At 41.6% G+C, this 20,912-nt stretch overlaps 2 protein-coding genes, 1 long non-coding RNA gene and 1 pseudogene across 3 annotated transcripts; all 4 read left to right on the top strand.

The window, feature by feature from the left end:
* The first annotated feature begins 955 nt into the window (after positions 1-955).
* LOC111589255 (conserved oligomeric Golgi complex subunit 8) lies at positions 956-1,387 on the top strand. Its single transcript, XM_023300651.1, has 2 exons — positions 956-1,121; positions 1,205-1,387. Exons 1-2 carry the CDS (start codon positions 972-974, stop codon positions 1,385-1,387), a joined length of 333 nt encoding a protein of 110 aa, XP_023156419.1. The 5' UTR covers positions 956-971.
* A 6,368-nt stretch (positions 1,388-7,755) lies between these two features.
* Positions 7,756-8,553, top strand: LOC103634551 (uncharacterized). Its single transcript, XR_002749723.1, has 3 exons — positions 7,756-7,846; positions 8,313-8,386; positions 8,491-8,553. It is a non-coding gene; the product is annotated as an uncharacterized lncRNA (long non-coding RNA).
* A 1,406-nt stretch (positions 8,554-9,959) lies between these two features.
* LOC109943294 (tubulin beta-1 chain-like) lies at positions 9,960-14,202 on the top strand (annotated as a pseudogene).
* Positions 12,332-13,716, top strand: LOC100274762 (uncharacterized). Its single transcript, NM_001352623.1, has 6 exons — positions 12,332-12,680; positions 12,763-12,814; positions 12,884-12,946; positions 13,032-13,069; positions 13,152-13,185; positions 13,297-13,716. The coding sequence occupies exons 1-6, from the start codon at positions 12,543-12,545 to the stop codon at positions 13,506-13,508; spliced, it is 537 nt and encodes a 178-aa protein (NP_001339552.1). The 5' UTR covers positions 12,332-12,542; the 3' UTR covers positions 13,509-13,716.
* Positions 14,203-20,912: the final 6,710 nt, after the last annotated feature.

Consider the following 20,912-nt stretch of genomic DNA (forward strand, 5'->3'; position numbering starts at 1 on the left):
TAGGAAATGTTTTAAGCCCATTTCCCTTTCAGAGCTTATTCTTGCTATAATCACACGAGGTGAAAAGCAGGTACCGCCAGAGGAGGGCTATTATGACGAGTTCGATGAGATCTAGGCATCGTCTCCCAGTCAACTATGACGTCATGGAGATAGTTATTTAAATTCGAGTTCTTTTATTGCCAATTATTTTGTAAGATATGCTCATTATATAATAAAGATTATGGCATTCGTATCTATACATTAAGTTATTGTATGTGTAGATCTTTATTTGGCGCATATCTAAAACCTACCTAGATTTAAGTGCGACAATTTTCATAACACAAGGTATTTGCTGTGGTGGTTGAAGACTTCTACCTATTTCAAGTGGTGCAGTAAGTATTCGGATCCTGCTTTGCACACGCTATTTTGTTATTTTCCAACGCCATTTTTTGCATTGTTTTCCGGCTGACCTTGTTCGGTTATTTATATATCATATAAATTGGATGGAATTAGAAAAAAATATAAAATATTTTAATTTGTTTAGAATTAAAACTTATCTAATTTCACGTAATCTATATAGATTGAGAGTGAATCGAACACACTCCAACGCGCGTGAGACGGGGGTGGGTTGGGGAGAGGGCACTCAGCCCGAATCAAACACACTCCAACGTGCGCGAGACGGAGGTGGGTTGGGGAGAGGGCACTCAGCGCGCGGGACGGGGAGGAAGTTGAAGCATTATCTATACTACCTATTAAGGCTGCAAGGGGTAGGCTGCCTCCCCTGGTTCTGCCTTCCATAAATCTACACCGTCCATCTATATCATCAAATCTACACCGTTCGTCCGTGTGCCTCGTCCCCCGCCTGATTCGCCAACATCCCACGTCGCACGTCGGTTCGTGCGCCCCGACTCCCCGCCTCACCGGCTCACCCGCCCCCGCTCAAGCCGCGCTCGCTCGCCCACCCGGCAAGTCCAGATCTCCCACCGCTCGCCATGGACCTCCTCGACGCGAGGCACCGCCACACGCCGGATTCGAGCTCCTCCCCACATGCCGCCTCCGACATGGGTCTCCCGCTCGCCGGGGCTGCCTACCAGCCCTACGTCTCTGAGCTCCTCTCCTTCTCCATCGAGCGCCTCCACAAGGTACGTACGCCTACACTTGCCGCGCGACCCTTGATTGGCGGCGATAGTGATTCCCGGTTTGTTGGTTTGGTGAGCGATTGTAGGAGCCGGAGCTTCTGAGGGTCGACGCGGAGCGAGTGCGGCGGCAGATGCAGGAGGTGGCGGTGGAGAACTACGGCGCCTTCATCGCCGCCTCCGAGGCGCTCTCCTTCGTCCGCGCGCAGCTCGAGAGCTTCGATGGCCACCTCGAGGCCATGGTAATGCGGTCGATCCCTCCCTGCTCGTAGTAATCTTTACTCCATTGCTTCTATTGTCTGCCCCCTTTATGCCAGAAGCTGTTCCTCTATATGGTTCAGTAACATTTAGTAGGTCTTGCGCAATCAACTGATCGGATTAATGCTTGTGGAGGGATTGAGTTCAGCTGCTTTATGCTGGTAGCAAGTAGATCACGTGATCTTGTTACTGTTGCACCCCAGAGATGTGGTTGCCTCTTAAGTGGAACTGCAATTCTGCTAGCAATGTGGTCATTTTTAAGTTGACTTTTTCAATTATTTCTATTGGCCATGAAATCACGGTCATATAGATGTAACTATGTAATAAAAAAACGACTCTAATAGAACCTCTTTTTGTGGATCTAAGCTTCCATATAGTTAGCCTAATTATTTCGTGAAAAAAATACAGTGCCTGCATCTTCAAATATGCGTATCAGGACAGAAGTAACCTTAGTTCATTCTGATGAGGCAGGGTCATTCTGATGAGGCAGGGTCTCAACCTCCACCTCACCCTAGCCTGCCTCCGCCGCCCGCCATGGCCTCCCTCACCTCAACCTCCACCTCACTCTTCCCGCAAGCCTCCACATCCAGAAGCCACGTCCGGCATTGACGGGCTCTGCTCCCACGCGCGCCTCGACCACGTGCTCGCCCGCGACGACAACCGCATCGCCGTCGCGCGCGCCTCAGGAAGGACCCCACCGTGCACTTGCTCCTCGGCGTCGAGGCGGACCCGTGCGTCGGAGGATGCCACCCCCACCCAATACCACCACCCAGGAATGCAGCCAACCGGCACCCAGTGGCGACATCGGAGCCGGGCACAACCACAACACTAGAGGAGAGCGGCGCAAAGATATCGGCCACGACCGTGGCACTGGAGGAGATGGCAACGAATACTCAACTCATTCACCTTGCCTCCACAATGAACTGGCGATGATCACTCCCTCGCCTCGAAGATGCTGCTACGACCTTCTTGCTACATCCAGGTAGGAAACGACATGCCACACAACAAAGTACGCTCCGTGCTGCCCATATCTACCTATTCAAAGCACATATGCACAACAAGTGTTAGACTTTTTGCCTCTGTGAGATGGTTGTTCAGTTTGGACCTAAAAAATACTTGCACACAGATGACTGTTGTAGCTGATGGCTTCGAAGTTCATAAAAAAACAAATAACAAGTTTTGTTTATGTATTCCAATATATTCAGTCATTTGAATTCAGCAACCTTTCTTATTAGTAGAAGGCCAATGGAAAATAAACATTTATCAAGCAAATGTGCTTTTGTTTACGGTAGGTGAGAACATGCACACAAATAACCCGGAGATTGCCCTTGCCCAGACTTGCTGGAAATTTGGTTAGTACAAATACGATCTCTTGTTGTAAATAGTAGTTTGACAACAACTAGCAAGAATGAAATTTGTGATAAACTTTATCTGTCCTAAGTGTCTTTAAAACACATGCACAGTTCATTCTGATGAGGCAGGGTCTCAACTGTATGTCGTTAGACTACCATTCCATGTATGAATAAGCGGCAGGGTCCCAAGTGTATTAATTCTTTGGCTTTAATGGTACAATTACTTGCTTGGTTAGTTCCCTCCCTCCCTCTCTTTCTTTCTGTGTTGTGGAATAGCAAAGACCATCGACGACATCTAGATTGTGTTAACTTGTACAGTTTCAGTTGTTGAGCAACTTCAGGTTATGGCATCAAAACATCAGTATAAAGAAGCAGCTGCACACACCTGTAAAAGCTTTAGAATTGATTTCAATGTCTGAAATATTTTAGTGCTCGTACTGATTATTTTGCATGATTCTGCATATGATTTCTAGCCAATTTCTAACTCTGTTCCAGGCACTGAACCAACTATGCAGTCATTTTGAAGCCTATAGAGATATGCCCAAAATAACAGAGCTGAGAGAGAAATTCAAGAACATCAAGAAAAATCCCTTAGTTGAATTATTTGTCTCCCGCGGTGGGCAGTAGTTGCTACTGACGCACGCAACCCATGGTAAATTGACTATAAGCAAGTTTCTTATCTGTCCCCTCGCCCTTACTGTCCCTTATATCCCTTAATTGAATTATCTGTCTGATCACTTGTAAGACGGGGCCATGTCAATATTCCTTACTTTTATTGTCTGGTCAATTAAAAGATTGTGGACAAGATCCAACAACTACAACACTTCCACCTGAATATAAGGCAATTTTTATGTTACTCCTACGCTACAACAACTTTAGGATATAGGACAATTTTTAAATTCTTGCTATTATGTGCTTGTACCATGTTTTCTGGAAACAAATATCGATTCTCCACTTCCTCATCCTCCTGAATTGTTATTAATTGATTGTTTCGTGTCTGTTACTTTGACGGTCTTTTTTCTTAAAGGAGAAGTCGAGGTGTCCTGATTGCAGATCTTGAGGTTGCATCATGCGTTCAACTAAGATACATCATACATGTTTTGTAGTTTACTTTTCTCTTAGCTTCTGTTCTTACAATTCTGTGAAGTGAGTGTGGCAAAAACAACGGAATATTGTATGCTGACAAATAATTTACTTTTAAGAATTTTTATTAACTTTCTGAAATGGTTAACAATTTCCATATCTCTTTGGTTTCTAGCAACCATAGTTGTTATTACTTCTTTGCTAATGATGACAGTGCCAAAGTTTACAGTTTAGTTATGTTCTCATATTTTTTATAGATTCTTACTAATACCCGAACCTTAAACAACATGAATAAATCTTGGTATTGGTAGTGTGATCTTTACAAAAAGTCAAGATGGTGAAGTTCACGGCTGAAGAGCTTTGTGCCATCATGAACAAAAAGAACAACATTCGTAAAATGTCTGTTAATTGAAGTTGTTCTAGGAGAACTCGAAGTCAACACAGGTTAGGGATAGGAGTAACCAATATTATGGAAAAGTGAAATGATAGCAGTTTTTTTGTACATCTTACTCGAAGTGGTAATCCAGGAATCAACAGAAGGTTCAGACCCTTTCTCACCTACTCCACCTTTGTGAATAGAAGCAGCCATCTAGAGGGGCATATTGCTAATCCCCTTCTTAAGAAAATAGTATGAAGCTCTCCTGCTTTGTTCCTCGTTGGTTCCATTGCTGGTCACTAGCTCACAGATCTCTCCTTGCCTAACTAATGATAAGCGCTATTGTTTCCGCTACAGACCTATTGCTCTGACTAATGTTGCTTTATTGAAAGGATGAAAAATTTGCAGGAGTGATGATGGGTAATTTGTATCTGGTCTATACTGCCCAGCTGGTAGTTATCTCATTGCATAAATTTATGAGGTAAAAATCTTTTTAAGTTATTATTTCCTACGAACACTATTTCATTACATTTAGAGGTGCAATGTCATGTTAATGTATAATATATATACTACTATTTTCCAAGATAATGCCAGTTAGATACTATTCCATGCTTTATGCTATTTCTCTATTTTTCCATGCTCATGATAACTACGAATGCCACACAATTAAACTAAAATTGTTTCCTTAAATTGAATCTTCATCTCTATTGATGGCAGAACTAGCGTGTGTAACTTGATGAGGTTTACGGGTCTCAAGCAAGCGCTGCTCAGAGCGTTCTTATATGATAATCTACATCATTATCTATTTGGCATTGTCTAAATTTGAAATAATTGAATGCTTTTTTATGACTCTGACCATCGCTATCCTCCCCTGTAGCTAGCTTGTAATCCTACATATGGTCCTTCACTTTCATGATTTAAAGTTGGTCACCTCCATATCAATCGTATTGAATCCCTAGGCAGCCAAACAAAATTGTCGAACATTGAACAAGATTCTGGCAGCAAGTTATTGGTCAAGGAATTGAATGAAGCAATAGCGTTGGTCACTAGGTTTTTGGGCCCTCCATTGCAACCTTTGGCGGAATAGGATGATGAAATGGAGAACACTTGCAGGCAACTCTCTATAGAATGCATAATCGTCTGAGACTACTGAATATTGTTCCAACCTATCAGTAAGCAGTGTTTTATGCGTTTGCACTTATCTCATGCATTGATTTGACCTTATGAAGATAGAAAAAGAAGTTACACACTAATCTTGTATGATGATGATGATGTTTCAAGCTTACAGGCGTATAGCCATATCAGAATTAGGGGCGAATGAAGCTTTTTCTTTTCTTTGTTTGTGTGGCACCTTTTTTCTTGTGTGGTCCACTTTGAGTAACCATATTACTAGGGTTAGAGACAAAAAGATCATATGATCTTAATGATTCTATGTATTTGGCACAAATGCAATTTTTTTCTTACTCGCAAACTATTGTAGTTGCTTTTGGACTAAAAATTTTGGTAACTGGTTATTTGTTTTGTTTTATGTTTTTATAGTGCAAGCATTAGCAGCTCTATTGAGTGGAGCTCCATTGTCCTCCTCGTATGGATTATGGTAGGGTAGAAACACCATAAGGGAAATGCTCCTAAAGTCAAGTTTCTTCGTACAAAGGTGCCTACAGGTAGCAAGAGAAGTTTCTTTGGAGGTGATTTCCTGTTTCCACTTCTGCTTCTGCTGAACTTCAGTCCACTCAGTTAGGATATACTCTTGCAGGAAGTAGACCTAGCAGCCTATCCAATTACAGCTACAAGAGCCCTATACTGAAGAAGGCTAGGATGGAGGTTAATAGGTAATGGTTGCTCTCGGTATTATGATGATAGATAGAAGCTACTCTTTCTGGAACTGCCACTCTGTGTTGTAGTCAAGTAGGTTGCAATCTGCTATCCAAAAGAACACTTTTGCAAGGTTTGCACCGCTACTATGCTACCAGTCCATGTCGACATGAATGGTTTTAGCAAAATGCAATTTCAATCATGAAATTCCCAGGTTCGCAGGTTTGCATATATATAATTGATGTGGTTTGGTTTGTGGGGGCAAGAACTGTAAGCACAACCCTGAAATACATATACAAGCTAGGAGCTTTATACTGGCAGAGAAAAGGATGTGATCATGCAATATAATGTCAAATCTGATGGTTTTTATTAGAGTGGGTGTTTCTTTAGTAGCTTGAACTTGGTTACAGCTGTAGCAAATCTGATGGGCACCAAGTTTGACTTCTTGGCCTACTCGTCGACGCTCAAGCATTTGGTACTTGGTCAGGTCTACTTATTATACGGTTCTTTCTTGTTCAAGTATCCTTGTCTTCATGGTGGCAACATGATTATTCTGGTCACCATGGAAAACTATACTCTTTACATATTTGGATACGGACAGACAAGCAGAGAAACACCAGTTGGTCAAGATGTTAGCTGGTTTCCAGCTCGGTGTGATCAGATCACTTGCACTCTTTGTTGCTATTGTCATCTGCAACAAAGCTCTCATCTGCACGCTTGGTTTTCCGTTTGGTTAGTACAACATACTTTGTTTTTCCCATGCATCAATGCACCTTGAATAACAAAGCATCAAGTATAGCTGCTCAGAGCAGGATGTTGACTTGTCTTGTTTATGAACCTATGTAGCTACAACATTAACAAGCTAACATCTGATGGTGGCCTTCTGCACCCTTCATGTGGGATGTGACATAGCGCTTGCATTTTTTAGCCCAAGATGATTGATGGACAAACAATGATACTCTTTGGGTTGCTGAATAGCATGTCAACTAGCCTTCTCAACCTGAGTTTCGGATTCAACTACTGGATTCTACTAGGTAAGCTCGTTTAGGTACTATCTTGATCTGGTCCTCTCTTTTTGATAATAATCCTTATTCAGGTAAGCATATCTATTTGTTCCATTTTTTGTTTATGTTCTTCATCAGTTTCATTGTCAGTAACTAATTATTTAGATACTCCATTATAAAGTTTGTCAAGTAGAGTTGTAGCAATTTCAAGTAATCTAGAATGGAGTGTTCCATTTTGTTTCCTGTTAATTGGTTATGAAGTCTGATTTGTTTTCTCCTCTATACCTTGGGAAAGAATACCCACCACATTGTCAAACTTTATTATCCCTAGCATATGTGCAACTTTTAAATAGTTGTAATGCCTCTCTTTGAAGATATCGTAACTTATCCTTTGGTACAAAACTTACTCTATTGCATAAAGAGTGGCTTTTAATTATTTATTTTTTTGATGTTGTAGTATCCACATCTTCACAAATATGCACTAAATTTTCGACGACCATAGTTATTATTCAACAAGCATAGTTATTTTATTGTCTGAAGATCCTGTATATGGTGACAAACACAGTTCTCATTAGCTTTTGGACCTCTGTACAAGTTCACAAATGCCCGAGTCAGAACCAAATATTTTGCGTCCCCATCCCCCAATAACTCACACCAAACACTATAATGTTCTGAATTCTTAAAGCCCATCTTCTCGTTATGAAGTCCCACATTTTTATTTATATTAATACCCTATATTGTTTTTTTATTTGGGGATGAAGTGCGCAGGAGTTTTGTAGTGTGGGTGATGATGCTTGTCTTATTCTGTGGGATGCTCGAACTGGCACTGCCCCAGCTGTTAAGGTGATAGTTCTCTTGTTCTATATCTAATTGGATAAAATATGTTTTTGGCCAAAATTGAGTCCATGAATGCAATGCGGCTTCTTTTGTAATAATATAACTTCACTCAAAGAGGTGATGGGCTGTTGGTTTTTAATGAGACCATTGCAATCACATGGAGCTATTTAGTTAGTCAAATTGGCCTGAGATACTTTACTTGATGCATGATAATTGTGTTTCTAATTTTATTTCTTGAATGACTGTTCATTTTCATTAACTTAACTGATATAATGTGTTGGGAAATTGATCCTGACTGATTTATTGGTCGAAAGTATTTTGTTCAGTTTTTTACTTGTTCCAAACAGGGTGACATTATATTTCTTTCCTAATCCTAATGTGGTGTACCTTTAGAATTTTCTTTTTCAGGATATGGAGTTTGTAAATGCAGTATGGACTATGATGTTAAAAGTTATTTATTATTTATTTCCAGGTTGAGAAAGCTCATAGTGGAGATGTTCATTGTGTTGATTGGAATCCCCTTGATGTTAACTATATCTTAACTGGGTATGATGGCATTAAGGCTCAATTCAGCATAATCGTTGAAACAAATTTGATCTCGACCAGTTCCTTATACGTTCAAGTAATGAATGTTTCAATTGATATTTCAGGTCTGCCGATAACTCTGTCCGAATGTGGGATCGTCGGAATCTGGGTTCAGGAGGAGCTGGTTCTCCAATTCACAAATTTGAAGGCCATAAAGCTGTTGTTCTTTGTGTTCAGACATGTCAGGATAATATTTTTGCTGTTATTTTCTCTTTATGTGGATGTGGCTGCTTTCTATGCTGTTTTTTTTTACCTTTTTTTGGCCATAATTCTCTCTTTTAGATTTCAGTGGTCACCTGACAGAGCATCTGTTTTTGGAAGTTCTGCAGAAGATGGTTTCTTAAACGTGTGGGATCATGAGAAGGTAACCACTCATACACTGAACTATCTTGTCTTTTCTGAAGGAACCATGCACAACATCGGTGAAGGTGATTGGGTTCAATTGCTTGTGATTTCTCATTTATTTCTCTGGCCTGACTAATAGAAGTGTTTGTAATGGCAGGTGGGGAAGAAGAAAAATTCTAATGTCCCAGCCGGGCTTTTCTTTCAGCATGCTGGTCATAGGTTTGTTTTCTCAGATGCAAAAACTAACCCTTAGCATACATGCTTCTATGTCTACCAGCTCGTGAACATGCAAAAACTAACCCTTAGCATACATGCTTCTATGTATACACTGCACTCTTGAAGCCACATGAAAGGATCATGGCTTTGGATCTTCCTCACGGTGGACATCTTTCTCATGGTTACCAGGTACATGGGTCTGGAGTTTCCTTGTACCTCCAACTATTTTTATTTTGATGCTGCACACAATCATGGATGTTTCCTTCTCTGTTGCCTTTATTTCCTTTCTGTCTCTGTGGTTTGTTTGGATTTCTTTATGGCTGTTCCATTATTGCACTGGCACCTGCTATGCAAAATTAAGTTCTGCCTGGATGCTTGATTATGTTATGCATACGTACTATCTGCAAATGAGTGACATTTTCCCATAAATTCTTAGTAACATTCAGATATGATGCTCTAGATACTCATATAGCTCAAAAGTTCTACCTACTGTTTGCATACTGACACTAAGAAGATATCTGCAACTTCAATATTTTTTGAGACAATGCCTTACAGATTGGATGAAAGCACTGGATTGATTGATTACGATCAGGTCATTTGCCTTTGCAGCGTGGGCGCACACTAGCTGTTCGCCGAAACTCCTGTGGAGTGAGTAGTGATAAGTATATTTTGTGACAAATGGACTGCATCGACAAGGATTAGGTTTTCTACACATATTGTTTATAGTCTGACCCATGTATGTTGTTTGATTGATTTCATATCTGAAAGACATCAAAAGTGTCGTGAGGGATATGTGATTGACACCCTCAATAGGTATTTTATTATGTGATATTGGACCACACATTGCCCTACTCTTTTGTGAGAGAACACATTTAGGTTGTCTCTATTTTGTTTGTGCACAGGTTTACTATGATGGTAACATTCAGGTGTCCTTAGTCTCACTAATTTTCTTAACTTGCTGTAATCAGGCTTTCAAGTCTGTCATTCCCTTGGAGGAGGCACTGGATCTGGAATGGGCATGCTTCTCATTTCAAAGATCGGAGAGGAGTACCCTGATCGGATGATGCTGACATTTTCTGTCTTTCCCTCGCCCGAGGTGTCAGACACTGTTGTTGAGCCATACAATACAACCATGTCTGTCCATCGGCTGGTTGAGAACGCTGATGAATGCATGGTTCTTGACAACGAAGCACTTTATGACATTTGCTTCCGAACTCTGAAGCTGACGACCCCTAGCTGTAAGTTGATTTAAGCTCAAGTTTAATTTTCCTGTTTTCAAAATGTGTTCTTTGCGATATGCATTGTCAGAAGATTTATATTCCTATGATGGCTTTGCCACAATATATTTTTGCTCAATAATTTCATTGAGCTTTTATTTATTCGTATTGTTAGCAGATTATATACACATGGCTGCCGAAATAAAAAACAAGCTGGCATTTGATCTGTACCAGATTTCAATCAATGATTTCGCTTCTTAGTGTTTACATAAATCATGTTGTCATTTAGTGTTTTGAAATTCTTGAATACTTCTGACAGTTTGTTTCTGAACAGTTGGAGACTTGAACCACTTGATCAGTGCAACGATGAGCGGTGTCACTTGCTGTCGAAATAAAAAAAACAAGCTGGCATTTGATCTGTACTAGATTTCAAACAATGAATTTGCTTCTTAGTGTTTACAGAAATCATGTTGTCATTTAGTATTTTTGAAATTTTTGAATACTTTTGACAGTTTTTTTCTGAACAGTTGGAGACTTGAACCACTTGATCAGTGCAACGATGAGCGGTGTCACTTGCTGCCTCTGCTTCCTAGGACAGCTGAACTATGACATGCACAAGCTTGCAGTCAACCTGATCTCGTTCCCTCGGCTCTACTTCTTCATGATCGGCTTTGCGCCACTCACCTCGCGTGGCTCGCAGCAGTAGCATGCGCTCACCGTCTCTGAGCTAACCCAGCAGATGTGGGATGCCAAGAACATGATGTGTGTTGCTAACCCACGCCTCTGCCATGTTCCACAGCATCTGCCATGTTCCGTGGGTCAGCCTCTGCCATGATGTGTGGGTCGCTGTCTCACAGCCTCTGCCATGTTCCGTGGCAAGATGAGCACTAAGGAGGTTGATGAGCAAATGATTAATGTCCAGAACAAGAACTCGTCCTACTTTGTGGAGTGGATACCCAACAACGTCAAGTCCAGCTTATGATTAAGCATTATATATTTACTCTTTAGAAATTATTTGTGCGATTCCATTTCAATCTATTTGGGTAGACATATTTATACCGTTCTGTATCTATGTTTAATCACAGATTTTACCGTCACTATTGTACTCACGTCGCTCGTCGCCAGTGCCCTAAGTCCATTAGAGGGTCGTAATTTGTGTTCCGTGGCATCGCACGGGCACATTCCTAGTAATAGTAAAATTTAGGGGTTGTTTGGTTCGTGGCTAAATATGTCATACTTTGCTTAAAGTTAGTCGTTCGAATTAAAAAACTAACCTTATATAAAAAAGTTAGACAAAGTATGGCAAGTTAGGCATCAAACCAAACAGGCTCTTAGTACAACACTTATTCTATAAATTTCGTTAGATTCAAAATTTGTCGAGTCCTCAAAATAAGTGAATATTACGCTCATCCGGCTGCTGGACTTGTAGACTTATAGCACCGCTGCGCTGGACAGCACAGCAGCCATTGCACAGGGAGTACACTAGTATGCACGGGTCTAGAGATGTCAATGGGTAATTCCCCATCGGGTTATAGCATCCCAGACTCATCCCCATCATGTTTGATACATCCCCATACCCATACCCATACCCATCATGGGTACAAAACTCATCCCATACCCATCCCCATTCGGGTTTCGGGTCCCCAATGGGTCCCCATCCCCAATTAAGGAATAACTAGGTACTAACATCTAGCACAAACTATCCAGATTTCATACATCACCACATAGGCAAGCACTCATCCATGAACCATTATCCATTCATCCATCCATCAGAAAAGAAATCAGTACTTGGGACCAATATAAGAAATGGAGTCTGCCGGGTTTGATGGCCGACTCGGCCTCAACTCATTCATACAAACAGGACAGGTGTACACGTATGAAATACCTATGAGTAATCGGGTTCGGATTATTGTTTCCCAAACCCATACCCGTTTACCCAATGGGTAGAGATTTTGTCCCATATCCATACCTATGGGACAATTTTTGTCCCATACCCGTACCCTAATAGGGGAATTCCCCACGGGTTATCGGGTATCAGGTCCCCATTGACATCTCTACACGGGTCTCAGCAGGTGTCAAAGAACCATGAAGTCGCCGCGCACGGTCCAGAAGAGTGCCACGAGTAAATACCGCACTCCGCACGGACACGTGCTGGCAAAGCATGCGTACGTGTCCTCTCCAGTTCTTCCCCAGGAGGCCAAGGACCCAGTAGAACGCCGATCTGTTGTATACGGAGTTACGGACTGGCGCCGCCGCTTAGTCACCACCCACCAAACTTCACGGCTTCGGCTATCTTCAAGAGACAAGAGTGGAGGGCGAAGAGCAGAGCTGGGGGGGAGATGAACAGCGGCGTGGACACGCAGGCGCGGGCGCTCGCGGACGAGGTGCGCGGTAGTTTAGAGACGAAGAACTGGATGCTGGACCTCGGTCACCCGCTCCTGAACCGCGTCGCCGAGAGCTTCGCCAAGGCCGCGGGGGTAAGGCAGCACGCCGCTCCCGAACAACTCAGGTCGGCCGGTTCCTTCCACTACTGCCTCCTGATCCCGTGTGTCTCCGCAGATCGGCGCAGTGCAGGCGGTCGCCAGGGAATCGTACTTCATGGCGACTGAAGGTAACAGCAAGCTGTTGCGCTACTTGGCTCTGTTTTTTTTTTTTTTTGACTTGCTGTGACCAACTGCAGGCGAGGGAGGATCTGTGTCCGGCGCGACCGGCGCAAGGAAACGCTCGTTCCCGGAGCTCAATGGTAAACGTCTCTGATTGTTCCAGCCGATTGTTACTTTGTAACCTCGTCTAAATAAGCGAGCTTTAATTTGATCTCGTGTTGGCAGGGACGAACAGTAGCAGCATCAAGTCGGCAGAGGCCATGGTACGCCACCTGGCTACAAAATCAGCCCACCAGATCTTGTAATTGTTGTTTGTGATTTTTGTTTCTTTCATTCCCGTCACAGGTGAAAAGCGTGAGCAAAGAGTCGTTACAGTGGGGTAACACTTTCCATACAGCATGAGTACTCGAACCAATGAGCATTTTTACTACCCGCTGGCAGCTGGCCGCCGCTTGATCTGACTCTGATCTGGGCGTCATGCATCGTGCAGGGCTCGCGGCTGGGGTGCACTCCGGCCTCACCTACGGCCTCGCGGGGGTGCGCGGGACGCACGACTGGAGGAACAGCGCCGTGGCTGGCGCCATCACGGGCGCCGCGGTCGCGCTCACGTCGGAGCACGCGTCGCACGAGCAGGTCGTGCAGTGCGCCATCACCGGCGCCGCGCTCTCCACGGCCGCCAACGTGCTCTCCGGCATATTCTGAGCCGCCGGCCGTGCCGTGCCGCTCGATTTCCGAGGATTGGCTGATAGTTCTGTCACCCAATCGTTCGGGTACCGTCGCTCTTACGCTTCAGTACGATAACTTGGGAGCGTTGCATTCATGCATTCACTTGCATTGTCATTACAACTTATGCCCTACTTTACTGTTAGCCGTATAACGGTTTTACTATAATTTACACGCTGCTTAGTCATATCTCCTGGTGGGCCGCGTAATCACCGGGGCATTCTATTGACTTTCAACATGATGATGGGGAAATTATCTGTGACATACCCCTATAAACTTTTAACATGATGGGCAAATTATCTGTGACATACTGACAAAAGAGTGGCTTTAGCTCTTGTACTATCTGCGGCATACTACGTCGATAAAAAAAAATTCTATTTCAGGGAAAAAAATCTATTTTAGGAGGAATATTGCGGACAGCCAAATTGAAAATTTCAAATTTTAATTGATGTGGTGTGTCCTAAATAATGAATAACATGTTTAGTGTGTTGATGTGCTGTGTCCTAAATAATGAATAACATTTTTAGTGTGTTTCTGATAGATAGTGTCCTCAATAAATAGTATCATTTCTATTATCTAATCTAAGAGCAGCTCCAATAGGCTCGTTAAAACATTTTTAGCCCTTGTTCGGTTATTCCCAATACATATGGATTGGATGAAATTGGAAAAAATTAAGAAGAAGTTTGACTTGTTTGGGATTCAAACCCATCCAATCCCACTCAATCCACATGGATTGAGAGCTAACCGAACAAGCCCTTAGTGTGTTGATATGGTGTGTCCTAAATAATGAGTAACTATTCATTATTTAGTGTGTTTCTGATATATAAATAGTATCATTTCTAGTATCTAGGCCTGCAAATGGGATGGGTGTAAATGAGTATTTTAGGTGGGTTTAAGAAATGGTTTTGTTTTGGTGGGTTATGATGGGTTTTAATTATTAACGGGTTGGGTTGGGTGGGTTTATTTTATATTGCGGGTCAAAATGGTGGATACCCATGGGTATAGATGGATTTGTATAGGTATGGGTTTTCATGGGTATTCACCAATCAGACTACCACCTTAATCAGTACCATTTTATTTCAGGTTTAGAAAAGTCTTTGATTTCTTTAGTCACACACAACATACTATACTATACCATTTTATCAGTACCATTTTATTTAAAAATGTGACCAACTATAAAGTTGTATAACTTTTTGATATCTACAAATTCTATTTTAATAGTTTCTACATCCGAGACCGTTTACAAAATTTGAATTTTAAATTTGAAAACTTCACACGAATTTTTCAATGATAAATTTTTCAATGATAAGATGATTTCAAATAAAAAAGTTGACAATTACAAAGTTTCATAACATTTCAAGACCTACAACTTTTATTTTGGTGGTTTTTCCATCCGAGGTAGTTTGAAAATTTTAAAATTCAAAATTCAAACATAGTTTTGTATGGCAAGATGATTTCAAACCAAAACATTGTCAACTACAAAGTTTCATAACTCTTCAATACCTACAACTTTCATGTTGGTGGTTTTTTCTTTCGAGGTTGTTTTCAAAATTCAAATTTTAAATTTTTTAAATTCAGGCATAGTTTTCGTTGACAATATGACTTCAAATGAAAAAGTTGTCAACTACAAACTTCTATAACTTTTCAAGATCTACAAAGTTTATTTTGGTTGTTTGATCATTTGTTCATCTCACATGATAGTTCTAACAATATGCACAAATTTTATACATATCTCTCGTAGTTTCATAAACTATGAGAGAGATATAGGTTTTATGAACAAATTTATTTTTAGTTTATCATATGAAGAAATGTTTAAAATATAAAATGTACATCATGATGAGTTATACAAATTTGTAGTTGAAAACTTTTTCATTTGAATTAATTTACTGCTTTAAAATGTGATTTTTAAAATGTGTATGCAGTTGGCTTAATGTGAGACAATAAGCTAAATCCACGGGTTTTCCATGGGTTTCCACCAAATTACGGGTTGATTTGGGATCAATAATGTTATTGGATGGGTTGGGTTTAACTTCCCTCTAGTATTTTTGGTTGGGTGTGGGATGGATATCAAAGTAATTAGATTTGGGTATGGGTGGGAGTGGATTGGTTTTTTTTGCTATTAGCAGGCCTACTAGTATCTTAGAATCTAAGAGCAGCTCTAACAGGCTCGTTAAACATTTTTAGTGTGTTGATGTGGTGTGTCCTAAATAATGAATAGTGTGTTTCTGATATATAGTGTTCTCGATAAATAGTATCATCTCTAGTATCTAAGAGCAGCTCCGATAGGCTAGTTAAATGATATGCGCTCGGTTAAAAAAAAGAAGTTGCCTTAAAAATTGTATCTAATATACGTCTGGCTCGGCATCGCTTCTCCCTAGCCAATTTCGTTCACTAACCATCACCCGCGCGCGGCCCATGCAAAGATACTGGCGGTGACAGTTTGTATACATATTTTAGATAGTTCGTTAGTTAATCTCAGCCAAAGAAAGTTTTCTATTTTAAAAACTCCACTACAAAATTATATATTTACCTAAGATTTTATATAAGTTGTTGGAGTTGCTCTAAGAGCTATAAAACCACTTGTGTCCTTAATAAATACTACTCCCTCCGTTTCTTTTTATTAGTCGCTGGATAGTGCAAAATTACACTATCCAGCGACTAATAAAAAGAAACGGAGGGAGTATAATTTATCGTAGACTCCCACATCCTCCTCTGGCCCTCCCCTCATTCATACAGGAACGTAAAAAGACACAACAGAACAACCATAAAATATGGAGGCCCTCCATTACAACAGAACAACCATAGAATATGGAGGCCCTCCATTGTGCCATACCCACTTTGGAGGTATGCACCACCACTAGGGGGGCGACACTATGCTGTCAACTCGGACCTATTAGAGCTAGGGACATACAATAGTGCGGATCACTGTACCGACACGTACGCTATAGGGCTGCCTTGATCGGATGGGTCAGCAATATAAGATTACATGACTAACGAACAAGGAGAGATGACGTTACTAGCCGATACACTACAAGGGCTACAGTCATTTTCGGCGGTCAGGAACCGCCGAAAATAAAGTCGTTGCCACCAAAAATAAGCTATTTTTGGTGGCCTTAGGCTTATTTTCGGCGGCTAGAGTTCAGCCGCCGAAAATAACTTATTTTCGGCGGCCAGAAAAAAGCCACCGAAAGTAAATGGTTAATTTCGGCGGCTGCCAGGTAGCCGCCGAAAATAGTCAACTTTCGGCGGCCCACCTTTTGGCCGCCGAAAATTAACGCCCGCCGAAAATCCACAATTTTTTTTTTGAAAAAATGCAAAAAATAACAACAAATTCATCAACAATATAATCACAATATAAAATGACAGTCCATACAACATCCACAATACATAAACATTAAATCCACAATCCACAAATAGTCCACAACATAAAATTGGAGTCCATTACAACATCCGAGTTCACAAACAGTCCATACAACATAAACTTTATAAATAGTCCATTAGAACGCACAATTCGGCACAAAACTAACACCATCATATATCAGGGTCGTTGGAGTTGTGACCACTACCTCCAGAAGCGAAAAACTCGTTGACGAAGTCGTGTAACGGGTTTGGATTCTAAAGAAAAAAAGAAGACATTAATAACGGCAGTGATTACATGCATGACCATTATTCAAACAAATTGTTTGTCAAACTAACCTCTCCTGGAGTAGCTCCCTCCCCTGCATAAGCTCCTACTGGTGCTGGTATCACCGATGGTGGCGTGTTGTGGCCCATGACCCCGGATCCCTACAAAATCAAGTTTAGTAAAGATTTGAAAGGTTGATACAAACAAAAGTCTTAACTAAATTGAAGCACCTGAGGTGGAGGTGGAGGTGGTGGAGCATGTAATCCAATAGAATGTGCCTTGCCTCCAATAGAATGCACAACTTCAGCGTCGATGGTAGGCGCTCCTCGTCAATTGTAGTCTTCTCCATACTTCCTAACCATCTCCTACCCGTATGTCTCCTGCAATACAATATGAAGGTTCAGCACACATGTAATTTATAGCTATATGGCAAGAAAACATTAATCCTAACAACAACTAACCATACGCTCAACGATCGCTTGACTACACATCTCATCGGAGATTTCACTGTTTTTTGCTCTATGCCCTCTCCTATAAACATCGATTGGGCTCGGGACAACTCCATTTTGAGCCTCCTGCAAATATATGAGTTTAATCCGGTTTCATTTCTGAGTAAAACAGAATACTACATACTCACCATTCGCTTCGCCAACCGAATGTGTCCATCAGCCCCATAGGTATGGTTGACTACGACCTCATCATCGTCCTCGTCCTGCTGATGGCGCTGCCTATGTCGATTCCTGTTAGACTTCTCAATCCACTCGGGCGAAGCCCATATCTCACACAAAGCCTTGTAAGCCTGCGACCGGTGTTCCATCCATGGAAGAGTTACCTGCATCTAATGCGTTAGCTGAAAATTACATTCACATCAGAAGGAGCTGCTAAATTAGATTTTTACCTCCATGTACTGGTCTACAGTCAAGTAGACATCCGAATATTGTCGAAAGTTGTTGATAGAATGACCTCGTCGCTTTATGTACGCGTTCACAACCTGTAGACGAGCATTGGAAAATGCATCCCTGCACACCTTCTTCGCATTTTTCTCTAATACTCGGTCTGCATGCTCTTGAGCCTCAGGTTCGACACGATAGCATCTCTGTCCAACATCGAAAATAAATTTAGTTTGAAAACAGCTAATAAATGTTAGTTTGAAACATTACTCTTACCCAAAAGTCGTGCTTGACGGGCCTTGAGCTGTTCCATATGTAGCATGTGGAGCTAGTGCGAAGTGCGCCCAGCTAGTGCAAGGAACCACCATACCTTTCGGGTCGGTGACAATTCCTGGATTATGTAGACGACAGAGGTTACCTAAGACTTGATTAACCTGTCTATGGTGACCTCGACCATCGAAAGACGTGTCATCCCATTGGCTGCATGACAAAAAAAACAAGGTAAGTCATGTCATATATATAGTGTACAATAAAAAAATAAGTAAGAACAAAGTGGCCAAACGTGAGTACCTATCACCAACAGGGATGATCAGTACCCGAGCTTCAGACTGTGCAGGCGCTGACGGAGGTAGGACAAAGTGGCCCTTCCGAGTGCCCCTTCGTCGAACGACAGGAGCCTCGGTGGTATCGTCATCCGCCTCAGCATCTATGCCCGCGACCTCCTCCTCCTCATGGGCCTCCACCTCCTCCTCCTCCTCCTCCTCGTGGGCCTGCACCTCCTCCTCATGATGTTGCACCTCCTCCTCGTCCTCCTCTTCCTATGGACATGAAATAGAGACATGTAAGACACATTTATATATAAGTGACTGACAAATAAGATCAATTAAATAAACATTTACATCATTACTACATTGTAGAGCGATAGGTGTATCACGCAGTTCTGGTCGGGCGTGTCTCAGCAATGCCTCCTGTCTGCTCTGGCTAGAAGAACTCCCTTGGAAAAGGGAACGTGCACTAGGGAGTATCCTGCTAGCCGCATTAAGAAACCCCCTAGCAGTGCGCTTTGTTTTCCTACCACTCATCCTGTTCAATAGAAAAACATTAAAGGTATTAGCTCCAAAAAATTAAGTGAATTAATAAAAAATCAAATGATACATCACATAAAATTAAAGTATGCATTACACATCAAAATTCATCGGAATCACGATCAAGGAGTCTTCTTCGATCCAAAGCTCGAAATGTGGCTTTTTTGTTCCTTGGATTTCGTTTTCGTTTCGGTGCAACACACTCATCAGCAGCGACATCGTTACGGTCTCCGACTAGTGAGTTCAGTGCAACACCCTCATCGATAGTAAAAGTGGTTGGCAATTCTTCTTCTTGATAAACATCATCGGTATGTTCGTCTTCGAATTGATAACCAGCAGTGCAAGGAGTATGTAAACGTTCCCTAGGGTTCACCTTGTGAACTACCCACCATGCTTTAAACTTCGGATTTGGGTACGACATATAGTAGACCTGCTCGCACTGGTGGGCAAGGATAAAATTATCATGGTCTCGAAGTCGTTCCTTGTGCTTTACTTTAGTTATGCCATATTGACTTTGTCTAATCCCATTATTGCTGTCAAACCAATCACATAGAAAGAATACTAATTTTAAAGTTTTGTTCCCTGCAAAATTTAACTCTAGGATGTTTTGAATGATGCCATAATAATTAGTTTCTCTTCTGAGTGCATCGAGTGCCCTAGTCAGAACTCCAGTGTTACGTGTGGCTGCACGAGGACGAGACTTTTCAAATTGGTCTGAACGAAAACGAAAGTCATTCACATCGTATCGACCAAAGGTTCTGCAAGTCACCGTCCCATAAGATAGCTGTCTCAAGTCCTCGTGTATGTTAGGAGTCTTTGTGCACTACAAATAATATACAGTTAAAATGACTACCTCGTGTAAAAGGCTAAATGACATCAAAGTAAGGAATATAAAGAGTTTACATGCTCCCGAAACCAGTCAACAAAATTAGGTCTTCCTTGCCTCCCATGTCGTCGCATCATATCTAGTTGTTTGCTTGTAGGCTGATGGGAATAAGTCCAATTTTCCTCGTCGAACTTACTATATGACAAATAAGTAATTAAATATGGCTCCTTTGGCAAAGAAATTAAGAGGTAAAATAAAGACTTACATGAAATATGGATCCATCTCTTCCATATTAGAGTACATGTATAGCAATGCAGACATTCTTTCATCCATGCTAAGGTGGTAGAACGTGCCCTTACTAGTACTTGTGCCTCTCCATTGGAAAATGTTGAGATCACTGATAGGAGGTTCCTCATTGACATTGTATCGCATGGTAGCAGCATATACATTATGTTCCTCTGCGAAATACACACTCATGAAGTATGAAACCTCCTTTAGCAAAAAAGCTTCAGCGATGCATCCTTCTACTCTAGCCTTATTTCGAACCATGCCTCGCAGGTTTTTGAGTGCACGTTCAATGTGATACATCCACCTATATTGTACAGGTCCACCAACCTTTGCCTCATATGGAATGTGAATAAGTAGATGCTCCATCGGATTGAAGAATCCAGGTGGGAATATTTTTTCTAGTTTGCATAACAACACTGGTATTTCTTTCTCCAACTTCTCCATCATATTCTTACTTATTTCTTTGGCACAGATCTGCCTGTAGAAATAACTTAGCTCAGCTATTGCTTTCCACATGGCGTCGGGCATATAACCACGAAACATGACAGGGATAATCCTCTCCATTAATATATGGAAGTCATGGCTCTTTAACCCAGTTAGTTTTCCTGTTTTCAAATTCACAGCTCTTTTCAAGTCCGCATCATAACCATCGGGAAATTTAATTTTTTT

This window comes from Zea mays, chromosome 1 (assembly GCF_902167145.1).
Source record: "Zea mays cultivar B73 chromosome 1, Zm-B73-REFERENCE-NAM-5.0, whole genome shotgun sequence".
In the NCBI taxonomy this organism is placed as follows: domain Eukaryota; kingdom Viridiplantae; phylum Streptophyta; class Magnoliopsida; order Poales; family Poaceae; genus Zea; species Zea mays.